The sequence below is a fragment of the Anser anser genome (assembly GCF_964211835.1).
Source record: "Anser anser genome assembly, chromosome: 19".
Classification (NCBI taxonomy): domain Eukaryota; kingdom Metazoa; phylum Chordata; class Aves; order Anseriformes; family Anatidae; genus Anser; species Anser anser.
In genome coordinates this window covers 2,787,501-2,802,500 of record NC_139740.1, presented here as the reverse complement: position 1 = coordinate 2,802,500, position 15,000 = coordinate 2,787,501, and the positions used below count along the sequence as shown (strand labels likewise).

At 41.2% G+C, this 15,000-nt stretch overlaps 1 protein-coding gene across 1 annotated transcript in view; it reads left to right on the top strand.

The window, feature by feature from the left end:
- The first annotated feature begins 9,105 nt into the window (after window positions 1-9,105).
- Window positions 9,106-15,000, top strand: part of LOC310884245 (myosin heavy chain, skeletal muscle, adult-like) — a 21,016-nt gene continuing 15,121 nt past the window's right edge. The window contains exons 1-13 of the mRNA XM_083805743.1: window positions 9,106-9,153; window positions 10,599-10,839; window positions 10,928-11,071; window positions 11,164-11,320; window positions 11,971-11,998; window positions 12,083-12,194; window positions 12,283-12,375; window positions 13,311-13,374; window positions 13,466-13,564; window positions 13,671-13,774; window positions 13,857-13,995; window positions 14,258-14,376; window positions 14,470-14,619. Of these exons, the coding sequence (XP_083661869.1) occupies window positions 10,636-10,839; window positions 10,928-11,071; window positions 11,164-11,320; window positions 11,971-11,998; window positions 12,083-12,194; window positions 12,283-12,375; window positions 13,311-13,374; window positions 13,466-13,564; window positions 13,671-13,774; window positions 13,857-13,995; window positions 14,258-14,376; window positions 14,470-14,619 (1,413 nt within the window). The 5' untranslated portion in view covers window positions 9,106-9,153; window positions 10,599-10,635. The remainder of the gene's footprint in view (window positions 9,154-10,598; window positions 10,840-10,927; window positions 11,072-11,163; window positions 11,321-11,970; window positions 11,999-12,082; window positions 12,195-12,282; window positions 12,376-13,310; window positions 13,375-13,465; window positions 13,565-13,670; window positions 13,775-13,856; window positions 13,996-14,257; window positions 14,377-14,469; window positions 14,620-15,000) is intronic.

Here is a 15,000-nt window from a genome sequence, read left to right as displayed (position 1 = left end):
TAAATCCTGCAGGGCAACTATACTCTAACCCAGTTAACAATTGCAATGCCATGGGTGGGGCAACAAAAAAAGCATTCCCATTTTTGAGATTTGTTTTCATACAGAAGCTTGATATATAAGACTCAATGTCTGCAAAATTTCCATTTACACCATCAAGAGTCAGGCTTGAAAATGAAGCTAAAATACTTCCATGCATACATCTCTAAGCTTCTACTGTAGAATAATAGAATAATAGAAATATAGCATCATAGATTCATAGAATCATAGAATTTTGGGGGCTGAAAAGGATATTTAGAGATCATCTAGTCCAACCCCCTTGCCAGGAGTGGGAACACCTTGTACTAGATCAGGTTGCCCATTCAACCTGGCTTTAAACCTCATAAGCGTGGGGTATCCACAATGTCTTTTGGGAACATGTTCCAGTGTCTACCCACTTGTGCCTAGCCTTGTCGTAAAAAATATCTTTCTGATCACTAGTCTAAATGTAGCCTCTTTCAGTTTGAAACTCCTTGACCTATCACTACAGGCTTTGGTAAAAGGTTTTTCACCACCTTTCATGTAGGCTTCCTCTGAGTATTGAAAGGCTGTGATAAGATCTCCGCAGACCCTTCTCTTCAGTAATCTAGACAAACCTAGCTCTCTCAGCCTCTCTTCATAGGTGAGGTGCTCCAGCCCGTGCATAGTTTTTGTGACACTCCTCTGGACTTGCTGTAATAAGTCAATGTGTTTCTTATGCTGAGGACCCCAGAGCTGGACACTGTACTTCAGGTGGGGTCTCATGAAGGTGAAGCAGAGGGGGAAGAATCACCTCCCTTGACTTGCCAGCAACACTTCTGTTTAAGTAGCCCAGGACACGGTTGGCTTTCTGGGCTGCAAGTACACACGGATGGCTCATGCCTAGTTTTTCATCCACCAGTAACCCCGAGTCCTTCTCTATAGGGCTGCCATCAAGCAAATTGGCATCCAAACTGTAATGATATCAGGGATTACTGTGACTCAGGTGGAGGACCTTGTACTTGTCCTTGCTGTACTCCATGAGGTTCACCTGGACCCATTTTTCCTTCTTGTTCAGGTCCCTCTGGATGGGACCTGGACATGCTGGAAAAATGCCTTCCCTCTGGTGTATTAACTACACCATGCAGTTTGGTGTCATCTGCAAACTTGCTGAGGGTACACTTCAGTCTATCATCTATATCATTAATAAAGATGTTGAATAATATCAACCCCAGTATAGAATGCAATTTGCTACTGGTTTCCATTTGGACATTGAGCCATTCATTATAACCCTGTAGATGAATCATACCTTATAATCTTTTTTACTTTCTTCTTAAAAGCTGGTTGTTTGCTATTTCTGATGTTGAATGGACACTGATTTCTGTCTTCTTTTGTTTTACTCTTCAACATCTCAGACATTTCCAAGACAGCATCTTCTGTACATTGCCTTCTCAATCTTTCTACCCTATCAACTTCTGTGTAACTGGATCTCCAATGCATGGTGGAAAAGTATCCTTTTTGTCACTCTCATCCTACCTAAAACACTTCTTAGATGTCATCCTTTCAGGTTTGAGGTGGTGGTAGGAGGAGTTTAAATAATGAGCTAACTCTGATGCACTATCAAGAATTGCTTATCCTGATATTCCAAGTCATGATTTTTACTTTCCTATCCAATGCTCAATGAATTGCCTCCTTCCCCTTAACTGCAGATTATCTGTCACCGTAGCTTTTCAGGTAGCTGCTCAGAATCCACACTGAAAAAGGATGTCATAAACTTTACAAAAATGGCCCTTCCAACATTTCATCACAGGAGAACTAACCACTTTGATTTCTTTGAATTGAAGCTAGATCACAGGTATACCAAATGCTAAGAATAGGACAGAATTTGAGGGGAGGAAAAGCTAGCTGCTCATACCACACAAATACAGAAATAAATATAAAGAAATAAATAATAATAATACATTGAAAAAAAAATCAAATAAACCAAAAAAAGAAACTTCATGTACAGCGGTGTCTTGGGGCTTATGGTCTAGCTCCACAGATTTTAACAAGCATCTGTTATAGCCCATTGAACAAACATTCTGAACTGCTTTTCATCCCAGACAATGTGTTCAAGTGTCTCATTAGTTATGTTAATTAGCGAATTTCTTACAGAGTTCAGTTCACGTTTCCCACTTTTTCTTCTGCATCAGCATAGTATTCTCTGTTAAGAATGCCAGATCAGATCTATAAAGCAGATTTCCGAACCAGATAACACATCGTGCCAGCCAAAGTATGGCACATAGCCTGCAAGAAAAACAAAAAGATTCACACAGTTAAACTTATTCTGTCCTAATGCTTATTAGTTTCTATACAGAAAGAATGTCTTTACCTGGACCTTTCTGTGGTCCAGTGCTCAGTTGCATCTTAGCAGAATTGTAGGGAAGAAAAGTTTTGCTCTAGAAAATTAGTGCACTGTCATTTCTTTTTGGCTTGTGTTAACGTTCCCAGGAGCTCTCGTTTTACGCAGAGGGCAGCAGAAATGCTGTTACAGCAGAATTTGGGTATTCCCTGTCAGCTGGTTCATCAGAGGTCCACAGGAGGTCCTGATCCCTCCAGCATACCCTGCTCATATCAAAAGCATTGTGGACAAAAACACTTGTAAGCTGTAAATCTGAAGGGGAATATTTTTGAATAAAGTGGTGTATCATATAAACAAGAAGTAAAAAAAATAACTTAAAACGGGAGTGTTGCTATGTTTGTCTATGTTCTCTGTGAGCTTTTTAATGTAGATTATTACATAGTGGATATGTCTGCACATGTGCTATAGTGTTTGCCACAACACTTCTGACAATTTCTTTGTCACTTACCAAACACTTACAGCACTTTCTTTGCAAGTGACATAACTTACTATTGGAGAGTGATCCTATTAATTGGCATCACTGGGATTAACTTGTTCCAATTTGAGTAAAGGTTCTAAAAGATGATCCAAATGGTTTGGTCTCAACATATGTCTAGAATAAACATTTTCTGAGCACTAAAGGAAAAAAAGGTTGTTGCAGAAAACCTAATTTAATTGTTTGTGTGTTTTTTTACTTCAGAAGGGAAGAAGTTTCCAGAAAGGACATCTATTAATAGAGAAAAAATCTGAGAAACCCTGTCAGTCTAAGGTATTTACTATATACTTCATGTTGTGGTAGTAAATAATATATTGAACAGTAATTCATCTGCTGCAGCAAATTTTATATTTTTAAAATATAAAGGACTATTTTTTAAAACTCAAATTTAATGGTTGTAGAAATGCTCTTTAAGTCATGCTTAGTGCCAAGGGAATAAAATGTTGCACCTGTGATATTAGACTTTTAAAACTTTCCTGATTGTGGAGAAATAGAATCATAGAATATCCCGAGTTGGAAGGGACCCACAAGGATCATTAAGTCCAATTCCTGGCACTGCACAGGTCTACCCAAAATTTTAGACCATATGACTAAGTGCACAGTCCAAAAGCTTCTTAAATTCAGACAGGCTTGGTGCAGTGACTACTTCCCTGGGGAGCCTGTTCCAGTGTGCGACCATGCTCTCGGTGAAGAACCTCTTCCTGATGTGTAGCCTAAACCTCCCCTGCCTCAGCTTGACACCATTCCCACAGGTCCTATCACTGGTGATTATGGAGAATAGATTGATGCCTGCCCCTCCACTCCTCCTCGTGAGGAAGTTGTAGACCATGATGAGGTCTTCCCTCAGCCTCCTCTTTTCCAGGCTGAACAGGTCAAGTGACCTCAGCCGCTCCTCATAAGTCTTCCCCTCTAGGCCCTTCACCATTTTCGCCACCCTCCTCTGGACACTCTCCAACAGTTTTACATCCTTTTTGTACTGTGGTGCCCAGAACTGCACACAGTACTCAAGGTGAGGCCGCACCAGCGCAGAATAGAGCGGGAAAAAGATCAGTCTGTCATCCACATAAGACACATCAGTAGACACCATAATAAGAACAGAACTCAATTTGAAAGTCACGTTTCACAGTACGGTTGACTTCAAGAGAATCAACAGGGACATAGGTAAAAATGATCAGGCAATACACTGTGATGAGATTTTGAAAAGTATGTGTATGCTCCCACATTACATTAGCAAAAATTGCAACAAAAATGAAAAAAAAAACCCACAAAAAAAACCCTTACCTTGTCGATAAAAAGACAGGACATGAAACATGGAAAAAGGTACTTAGCTGACCAATGGAAGGAAGCCACCAGCAGAGTCTCATAGGTATATAAATTATAACCTGTACAGTTCAACATATACATAAATGGAAAAATAGATTAAAACAAAAGATAAAATCACGGCAAGATCTACTTGTGATGCTAAAATTGCAGAGGATGTCATGACACAGTAAGTGGAAGATTATCTAAGTCAGCTGAAATTTAGATTAGTGGTATTTAACAGATAAAAAATAATCAACACTGTACTTCTCCAATAAACATTTTACTCATAGAAAATATGTTGATAGTAACAGTTCTCTGAAATTGTCAGCCCAAAGGCAGGTTAGCAACACAAGTAGAAAAATTGCGCTTTTTGTAAAAGAGACTGATAACAAATCCAAAGATACTATTCTGTCATAATACATTCCATGTGTTCAGTGCTTGAATATTGAATTAGATTTTGATAACCAGATATCAAAAAGGTGCAGAGAAGCGTCTTGAGTAATATCACAGATAGAAAATTGCTCCCATACAAAGACATACATGGACATACTCAGACAGTCTAAGCCTCTTCAAATACAAAAAGAGGTGATTGAGACAGAATTTGACAGACATCTGTATAGACAACCCACATTTCCAACACTTGCGTGGAGAAGGGGAAGAGAAATGAATTGTGTCATGTAAGTAACCAACAGCAAGTAAACTTGTCAGTAACAAAATGACAAGAGGAAATAAAACAAAAATCTTCCTGTGCTATATGGCACACATAAAACAGCAGTTCATGTGTGGGTTCACAGTGCTAAACTGCATTGTCTCTGGGTGACACAGTGGGATGACAGCCTAGAACAAAGCTATGCACCTAGGAGACCTTCCTGCAAGCGTATTGACTCCTCAGTGCGGGTACTCAATAGCAACATCTACATCATCTTTGTACCATGACCAAGAGAGCACATCTTAGGCACAGGAGCACATGATTCACCATCAATCACACTACTACTGTGGCTCTTGAGCAATGGCCTCTGGGTGTGGTGTATTGCCTCCCTTCTGTGCATACGGTGAAAGACATATTGTACATAGTGAAAGACATTTATTGTACATAGTATGCACATGACTTCTCTGCCATGTAACTCATGGGCATGTGCAGGCACCCCTGTGTATTGCCCACACAGACACACATGCTCTCACGCACACATGCACTCCCTTACAAAACTGCATATAGCCTAGAAAGGGCTCTTTCTTGTCACCTGCAATTTGACAGTCACAATACAAGAAACAGCTTTCCAGCATTTTCTCCTGTAAGCAGAGGTAGTCTTAGGGGCCAACCTCTTCCCTTCCCTTCTCCCTTCTAAGACGACAAAGCCGTGTTAGTGTCAGCATCTAGTCTGCACCCTGTTCTGGCTCAACTACCAGCTCTGTGCATGCCTCACACCTACCACACTGAGCGGCTGGCTTGTGCTGGAAGCAGCCCGAATGCTTTGCATAATGTGGAAGACAAACTCTTTAGGTGCCAAATTTCCTTGTTATGCAGATAATCCACTGTTTACAGGCTGTTCCCAAACAATCCAATCAGCCTTTCAATGTGTGGATTGTTTCCTGGGCATGTTAACAAGCCCTTTGCTGCAGGACTGCCTCTGTCAGGACCACCACATGGGCACCTCAGATGAGGACACGAGGGAACTGCTGCTCTGGCAAGAGTGAACTGATGGAAGCCCAGCACCTTGCCCTGAGCTAAATACAGTCCACTGTCACCAGACAGGTCTTCTCCAGCCTCTGCAGTACGTTGTCAATTTACTGACAACAAAATTCCCTCTTCTGCAACACTTCTGTGACCAATGAACACATGCTGTTTTCTCTAGCATTGATGCAGCATTTTGTGGGGAACAGAAAGGTCGAAGGAAGGCAGGTAGCTAAGTGAAATCTTCCACGGTAAAACTCAGGAAACTCCCTGGCAACTTTGCTGAGTTAGTGCCTGTTACAACCTTTGATGTTGATGACTGAGTGGATTGAGAAGCTGCTGCAGACATTTCTCAGGGGTACCCACCCATGGTGTGCCCAACACATGATGATCCTGGTTCCATAAAGAACACTCATGCTACATGGGAGACCTCTGTTCAGGTGAATTGCAAGCAGACCAGACAAGGGGGACATTTCCGACTGTGGTGCAGTCAACATGCTGGAGGATGGCATCCCAGATGGAACCTTGACAGGCTTGAGAGGTGGGCCTGTGTGAACCTCATGAGGTTCAACCAGGCCAAGTGCAAGGTCCTGCATCTGAGCTGGGGCAATCCCAAGCACAAACACAGGCTGGACAGAGAATGGATTGACAGCAGCGCTGAGGAGAAGGACTTGGGGGTGTTGGTGGATGAGAACCTCAACGTGAGCCAGCAAAGTGTGCTTGCAGCCCAGAAAACCAACCACATCCTGGGCTGCATGAAAAGAAGTGTGGTCGGTGGAGGTGATTCTCCCCCTCGGCTCTGCTCTCATAAGACGCCACCTGGAGCACTGCGTTCAGCTCTGGGGGCCCCAGCACCGGCTGGACACGGACATATTAGAATGAGTCCAGAGGAGGGCCGTGAGGAGGATGAGAGGGCTGGATCACATCTCCTATGAAGACAGGCTGAGAGATCTGGGGTTTTTCAGTCTGGAGAAGAGAAGGCTCTGGGGAGACCTTACAGTGCCCTTCCAGTACCTAAAGGGGGCTACAGGAAAGCTAGGGAGGGACTCTTTGTCAGGGAGTGTAGTGACAGGACAACGGGGAATGGCTTTAACCTAAAAGAGGATTGATTTAGATTAGCTATTAGGAAGAAATTATTTTGTCAGGGAGTGTAGTGACAGGACAACGGGGAATGGCTTTAACCTAAAAGAGGATTGATTTAGATTAGCTATTAGGAAGAAATTATTTACTGTGAGGGTGCTGAGGCACTGGAACAGGTTGCCCAGAGAAGCAACCTGTGGATGCCCTATCCCTGGAGGTGTTCCATGTCAGGCTGGATAGGGAGGGCTTTGACCAACGTGGTCACATGGGAGCTGTCCGTGCCCATGGCAGGAGATTGGAACTAGATGGTCTTTAAGATCCCTTCCAACCCAAACCATTCTATGATTCTGTGATTCTACCTCCTCACCTGCACAAGAAGTCCATCAAGTGAAATTAGCATGTGGCCAGAGACAGAAGGAAAGGATTTTTCAAATGACTCTGGCCACTGCCAGAGAGATGCTGCTCTGAGTCCGTCTTTGGGCTGACCCAGAACAGCTTCCACATCCTGACACCACCAGCTGGCACACAGCAGTGATGAAGGTAGGTCCCCCTCCGGGCCAGCACCTGGCAAAGAGGCCTTGTCACAGAGAGCTGGAGCATTGGACCCTCATGAGGACCAGGGCCTGCAAACACCGAGCTGCTCCTAACTGCCTGTAGAGGCTCTCATCCTCTTGTTCTTCCTGGTCAGGTGGCCTATAGCAGACACACGCTACAATATCACCCTTACCTATCTTCTCTTTAATCCTTACCCATAAGTTCTCAGTTGGCGCCTCACCGCGAAGAATGTCATGATACTTACACTGGGCAAGAAAATGTTGGTAAGTTCAAAGTTATGTATGTAGGAAAAGCAACTCCATCTTATATAGTGATGGTTAGCGATCAGATATGTGGAGGTTCAATATTAACACTGCATATCATCAAATCTCAGGAGAGAGAAGATGGAACTGGGAAATTATAGGGGAAAATGACAAAGCCAATGCTAAGTAAATAATGATTTTCATACAAAGAAAGATTAGATAGATTACCACTATTTGCCTTGTTATGTGGAGAGTGATTACTGACTGTTTCTATTATCAGAAGAACAATGGATGGACAGGGAAATAAGCACCATTAAAGTAAAGAAAATAGTTTTCAAGAATCTCATTTAAACTAAAACTCCCATTGCTAGAGGGCAAGTAAAATTGGTCCTGAACTGATTAAATCAAAGGAAGAAAAATCTAGCAAAATCTCCTGACCACAGTCATCTGTCCTACCATGAATCAGTAAACTCAAGATTTCCAGGATGTCGGAAGATAAAAAAAGGAATGTTAGTTTATACTTATATCTATATCCAGAGGTGGGATCATGCTTAATGAACACTTAGTTTGGTTCTAAGTGGCTATTCTACCTCATATACTATGCTGTATTATGCTATAACTGGAAGAAGTGAAGCATAGTAATATTTAACAATCTGATTAAGATAAGCAGTGCAGCCAACACAAAAATACACAGCTCATATCCAAGATCTGTCTCTGGAGAGCTCTATAAAAGAACAGCTGTTATTAGACTTCTGCTGGCCTGAAAAAGAAAGGTTATCATATGCACCCAAATATCACCCTGTTTGCCCAGTACATGGTTGTCCCTGCTTCCTTTGCTGAGAGTCATGGAGCATCCATGGGCTACATCTAATAGCTGTTACTCTCATCTCTCTAGTCAGCATTAGCTGAAATTCCGTCCCTATGAATCTTCTCATATTATTTATAGGAGATTTATTCACATAGCTAGTGAGAGACCAAAAATTTCTAATTATATCTAGCAACATCACTTCCCAGTTTTCAGTCTGTTCAGTTTGCCAGACAATGTTTTGCCAAAAACAAGGTTTGCCAAAAATGCTTTGCCCAAAGACAGAGGAGGCATCTGTAGCATGTGCTGACCAGACTCTATAAAAGAGTCCTTGAATCTGGGCAGTCCTGTCTTCAGAGAAAACTTCATGGTAAGTGAGTGTCTGTTGCTGGCAGAAATGGACAGTGTCCCTGCAGTCCATTTGTCCCACTTCATCCCTGCAGTCCTGGTGTAAATATCTGTGTCTGCAAGCATTTAAAGTCTGTGAAAAAAGCACATTTGTATGTTAAATTTGTGACTTACTTATGAAATCCTTTGCAGAAATAATGAGAGATCTGCATTTTCCATTTCTGCTTTACAGCACTGATCATCTACCAGCCTGAAAGGCATCTTCTTGTATCATAAGAGGTAAGAGCCTAATTTACACACATTTAAGGGACAGACGAAAAGGTGGCATATTACTGTAGAAATGATATTTTGTGGTGTCAGAATTCTGTACAATTGTGTAGGCAATTGCTATATGCCCTGTTTTCCTGGCCACTGCTCTGTTATGGTAAATACAGCATGCTTAAGGTTGGGTAGGCTGCTCATAACAAGCAAGCCTTCCAAAGTGTCTGTGCTTGAATTCAGTAGCCACTGATGCCATGCTGGGAAATGCTTCTTGGGGATTCCTTATGTTTAATTATGGATCAGTGAAGTAAATGATCTGTTCTGGCAAGAAGTCCAGCTAGATAAAGGGAGCTGACAGAACAGCTGACTGCAAAATCTTACAAGTTTGCAATAAACTATGTGTATTACTGTACAGGATATACAGTGTATATTGGTCAGAAATTGCTATGAAATACCTATCAGCCTATACTGCAGGGTTATAATCTGCATGTGACTCTTATATTAGGAAACCTTGTAAAAATGTAAAAAACAACTCACATACTTAAAAAACAAACAAACAAACAAACAAGTGATGTCCTTCTGTTCCTCTGAAAATAAACAAAGTGAAATGGAGGCTCTGCATGCTACTAGGAACTGTGTGATGACATTTAATTGGTTCATTTGGGTAACTAAAAGTCCTAACATGACATCTAAATAACTTTCCTGTCTGTTCCTAGGAACTCAGGTGCTTTCTGTTACTAGACATGCAATGTTTCATTGGGAACCCAGTACTGCATTTAGATATCCATCCTTGATTTGTAAATTCTTGAACTGAGGCTGATAAATTTTTGGTATAATTATTCCCAGAAACAATTGGCATACAAGGAAATAATTGGTGATGCAGTATTTTAACTTACTGGATTGTTGTCCTGCCCTGGGGAGCCAGTTCCAGTGCCTGACCACCCTCTCGGTGAAGAACCTTTTCATAATATCCAATCTGAACTTGCCCTGATACAGCGTCATGCCGTTCTCTAGGGTCCTTCAAGAGAAGCTGAAGGACTGAGGTTTGTCTACTCTGGAGATGAAATTAAAGACTCTTATTGTCTTCTTCAATAAACAGAGGTTATCCAGGAAAAAGAACCAAGCTCTTCTTGAATGTGCAGAGTGGAGGGATGAGGGGCAACAAACACATGTTGTAGTAGTAGAAATTCTGATCAGGTATTGGAAAAAAAAGTCACCATCAAGGTGGTCAAACATTAAACGGGGATTCAGAGAGACTAAGGAATCTCAATCCTTGGAGATAATCAATACTTCACTGGAAAAGGCTCTGAGTAACTTGATTTGATGTACATCGAACAAAAAGAGAGAACTGCCTGGGATTCTTCTCAGGCAAACCCTTCTATAATGCTCTGTAAGTTTTCCAGTAAACCAAAGGACAACAAAAATTGTTGACTCATTTGGACAATATATCTGCTCTTTCATAGAGTTCTCTGCCGACAAGCCCCTCCATAAAGAGCAACCATGTCTTCAGATTCTGAGATGGCCATCTTTGGGGAGGCAGCTCCCTACCTCCGAAAGTCAGAAAAGGAAAGAATTGAAGCTCAGAATAAGCCTTTTGATGCCAAGTCATCCGTCTTTGTGGTACATCCAAAGGAATCCTTTGTAAAAGGGACAATCCAGAGCAAAGAATCAGGGAAGGTCACTGTCAAGACTGAAGCTGGAGAGGTGAGTGAAAAACAAGGCTGAAAGACACCATTTGATTCCCACTCTGGGCTGTAAGCTGACATACACAGCTCTTTCATTTCCTTGGCAGACTCTGACTGTGAAGGAAGATCAAATCTTCTCCATGAATCCTCCCAAATATGATAAAATCGAGGACATGGCCATGATGACCCACCTCCACGAACCCGCTGTGCTGTACAACCTCAAAGAGCGTTATGCAGCCTGGATGATCTATGTAAGTACCAGCAGCTGTCTTCCTTTGGGTAGCTGGAAGGCCTGCTGTGCCAGGCTGAGCAGAAGCCAACGTGCTGTCTCCCTTCCTCGTAGACCTACTCGGGTCTCTTCTGTGTCACCGTCAACCCCTACAAGTGGCTGCCAGTGTACAACCCGGAGGTGGTGTTGGCCTACCGAGGCAAAAAGCGCCAGGAGGCCCCTCCACACATCTTCTCCATCTCTGACAATGCCTATCAGTTCATGCTGACTGGTAAGTGGTTCTCAAAGTTATTCTACTTAAAAGATGTTTTAAATGTAAGCAGAGAATTTTCCTGATATATATGCTGATTTCTATTAACACATCTGTTTTTTGCTGTTGTAGTTTTTGTTGTTGTTGTTATTTTTTAATTTTATTTCAGACATAGCATTAATCATTGCGTATTTAAACAGTCCTTTTTACATCAGTATTTCTAGAGAGGAGGTTTAATGCCATAGGTAGTTAGCACATTAGGAAAAACAATAAGCAGAATGGACCAGATAGAGCAAGGAATATAGTTATGCCTATAATGAAGTATTGAAAGGGAACAGGGTATGAACTCCATATGTTATTTGGAAATTCTACCTCTGCTGTAAACCCAATCTGTGTAGCAAAGTAACGAAATAAAAATGGAAACCATTCATTCTACTTTATGCAGGAGAAAAAAGATCATAACAGTATAGTAAGAAAGAAACACAAGTCTGTTCAAGGATTTTCAGTGTTTGTAGGAAAGCATTATTTTGCAAACTGAAAAAACTATTAGTAGTAAAGGAAGTTAAAATATATATATACTTTTTTTCTGGGTATAATTTACATGTATTGCATTAATTTTCAATCTCACTTTGTTCTTTATTTACGTCTACTTCTTTCTGCCTCTTTCACAGACCGTGAGAATCAATCAATCCTGATCACGTAAGTACACTCCTTTATGGGGTCCTTGCAAGGCTGCCCTGTGCCCAGGGACCACACACTCTGATTCTCTGTCTGGTTTGACAGTGGAGAATCTGGTGCAGGGAAGACTGTGAACACAAAGCGTGTCATCCAGTACTTCGCAACAATTGCAGCTAGTGGGGAGAAGAAGAAGGAGGAGCAGCCTGGCAAAATGCAGGTGAGCTCTTTGGACAGATAGACTCAAGACTCAGACCATAATTGCCATGTGAATTAAACACTGTAAACGTACAATTATCATCTTGTAGGGGACACTCGAGGATCAAATCATCAGCGCCAACCCCTTGTTGGAGGCCTTTGGTAATGCCAAGACTGTGAGGAACGACAACTCCTCACGCTTTGTAAGTTTTTGATCAGAGATTTTGACATTTATGGACGAACAAGAATATCCGAACAGAAGCTGTCACTTCTGAAGTGACATAGTAGGATAGTTGTGTTCCCTGAAGTCATATTTTCCTCATATTTTGTTTGACTAAGAAATATCTAGCTGTTTAATTAACTGTTTAACTGTAGAAATGTAGCACAGCAAACAAATATGTACAAAGAGGGATCATTTAAATATGTGTAAATGTATATATTATTTAGAATTTATAAATATACATATACACTCCTAGTATCTGTCGTATAGACTATAAATACAAAGTTGTATTTAGAAAGAAAAGAAAGCCATTAGTAAATTCTAGTAGATAAGCTGTGAATGTTCTTAAGAAATTGCAATACCAATTCACAGTTGCAGCTTTAAGTTTTACATTCTGTTGCGTTCTCCCTATGCCCAGGGTTCAGAAAAGAAAAGCTGCCTTCCATTGTTCTATAAGATCCAAAAACTCATTTTAACCCTTATTCCATTAAAATTGACCTTCACTGCATCCTATCTGATTAAGAACTGAATCCACTGCATCTGGCCTTTCTCTATATCCATCTGTTCAAACTGAGGCATAAATGAGCTAACAAATGTCTGCTTTAGTGGTTTTCTTGCTCCTCTTCAATCAGGATATCAACTGAATAACAATAACTTGCCTCAGATCTTTATCTTACTGTTGCCAACATAGAGCTTTCCCTGAGTTTCACTGTTCTTGTATGTGTGTTATGTTTTGTTTTGTTCTGGTTTTGGTTGTTTGTTTTTGTTTCTTTGTTTGTTTGTTTGAGGGGGGACAACAAATTCACAGAATTTCTAAGCTGAAAACCTGTACTCTGTAGAGACTGTATGGAGATTGTAGGGTTACATGCTTGTGGCCTTAGTGAAATTTCAAAATACATTTTTTCTTTTCCACTCAAGGGCAAATTCATCCGAATCCACTTCGGAGCCACAGGCAAACTGGCTTCTGCTGACATTGAAACTTGTAAGTGATCTCCTGGCATGATCACATCTCTTCCCAAATTCCTCCTTCCATATACTGTCGTGTGCCTAACTCTTTCTGCCTTCATTGGTAGATCTGCTGGAGAAGTCCAGAGTCACTTTCCAGCTCAAGGCAGAAAGAAGCTACCACATATTTTATCAGATCATGTCCAACAAGAAGCCAGAGCTGATTGGTAGGAAGGATCATTATATCTTTTTGAGGATGACTGATGAGCAACGGTTCCCTCTACTACCTAGTTGAAAACTCTAAGCCTGTGTCTTTCTTCTTTCTGCTTTCAGACATGCTTCTCATTACCACCAACCCATATGACTACCACTTTGTGAGTCAAGGTGAGATCACTGTTCCCAGCATTAATGACCAAGAGGAGTTGATTGCTACTGATGTAAGTTACACATAGAAATTTTATTACTTGATTTGATACGTTTAATTTTTATGGCATTTACATTCACTGAATCTGTTGCCAGAGTGCCATTGACATCCTGGGCTTCACTGCTGATGAAAAGACTGCCATCTACAAGCTGACAGGGGCTGTCATGCACTATGGGAACTTGAAGTTCAAGCAGAAACAGCGAGAGGAGCAGGCAGAGCCAGATGGCACAGAAGGTATTAATAAAATATAGAACTGTCAATAAGAGAAACAGTTAAGTGGTTGGCAGGTGGTGGCCAGGCACAATGCTCCAATTCACTTTTATAAAAACATAATCTCAGTTTCCATGGTAATCATGCTTCTAAATTTCCCTTCAGGCTACCACAGTATTGCAGTTTTAGAATTTGCACCTCTGCACTTAGCTCTTAGAGAACATCCACGGTTCACTGATAACTTCTCTGTCATTCTCTCTCTCTCTCTCTCTCTCTTTGCATATAGTTGCTGACAAGGCTGCCTACCTGATGGGTTTGAACTCAGCAGACTTGCTCAAGGCACTGTGCTACCCCCGAGTCAAAGTTGGGAATGAGTATGTGACCAAGGGTCAAACTGTGCAGCAGGTAAAAAACAGCTGGTGACTGGGTACTTCTGGCTTGATCTACTATCTTACTCTGGATGCTCCTCTTCTTCTGCTGCGTTCTTCTTTCTTCTAGGTGAACAATGCAGTGGGTGCTCTAGCAAAAGCTGTCTATGAGAAGATGTTCTTATGGATGGTTGTTCGCATCAACCAGCAGCTTGATACGAAGCAGCCCAGGCAGTACTTCATTGGTGTCCTGGACATTGCTGGCTTTGAGATCTTTGATGTAAGAAACACAGAAATCACAGTAAAGTCTTGAAAAGGCAATTAGGGTCAAGAGAAAGTGGAGAATTATGGTTTGGCGGTTTTTGGTTTCTTTTTTGAAAACATGCCATTCACTTACAATTTCAAATATGGGCTTATATTTTATTGCAGAAAAAGTGGAAAATACATATTTTTATTGCAAAAGTGGAAAAAAATATTTTATTTTTATTGCAAAACCAGAAAATTTGCAATTGTGTGGAAATGCTTGCCTTTTCTGAATATGTCACTGATTTACACCAGGTCATAGTACAATCCTCAGAGATTTTTCATGTAATAGCTTTCTGTAGTATAAAGGGGAGAAATAACTGCTTTTTATATAATTACCACAAATGCTGTAGTTTTT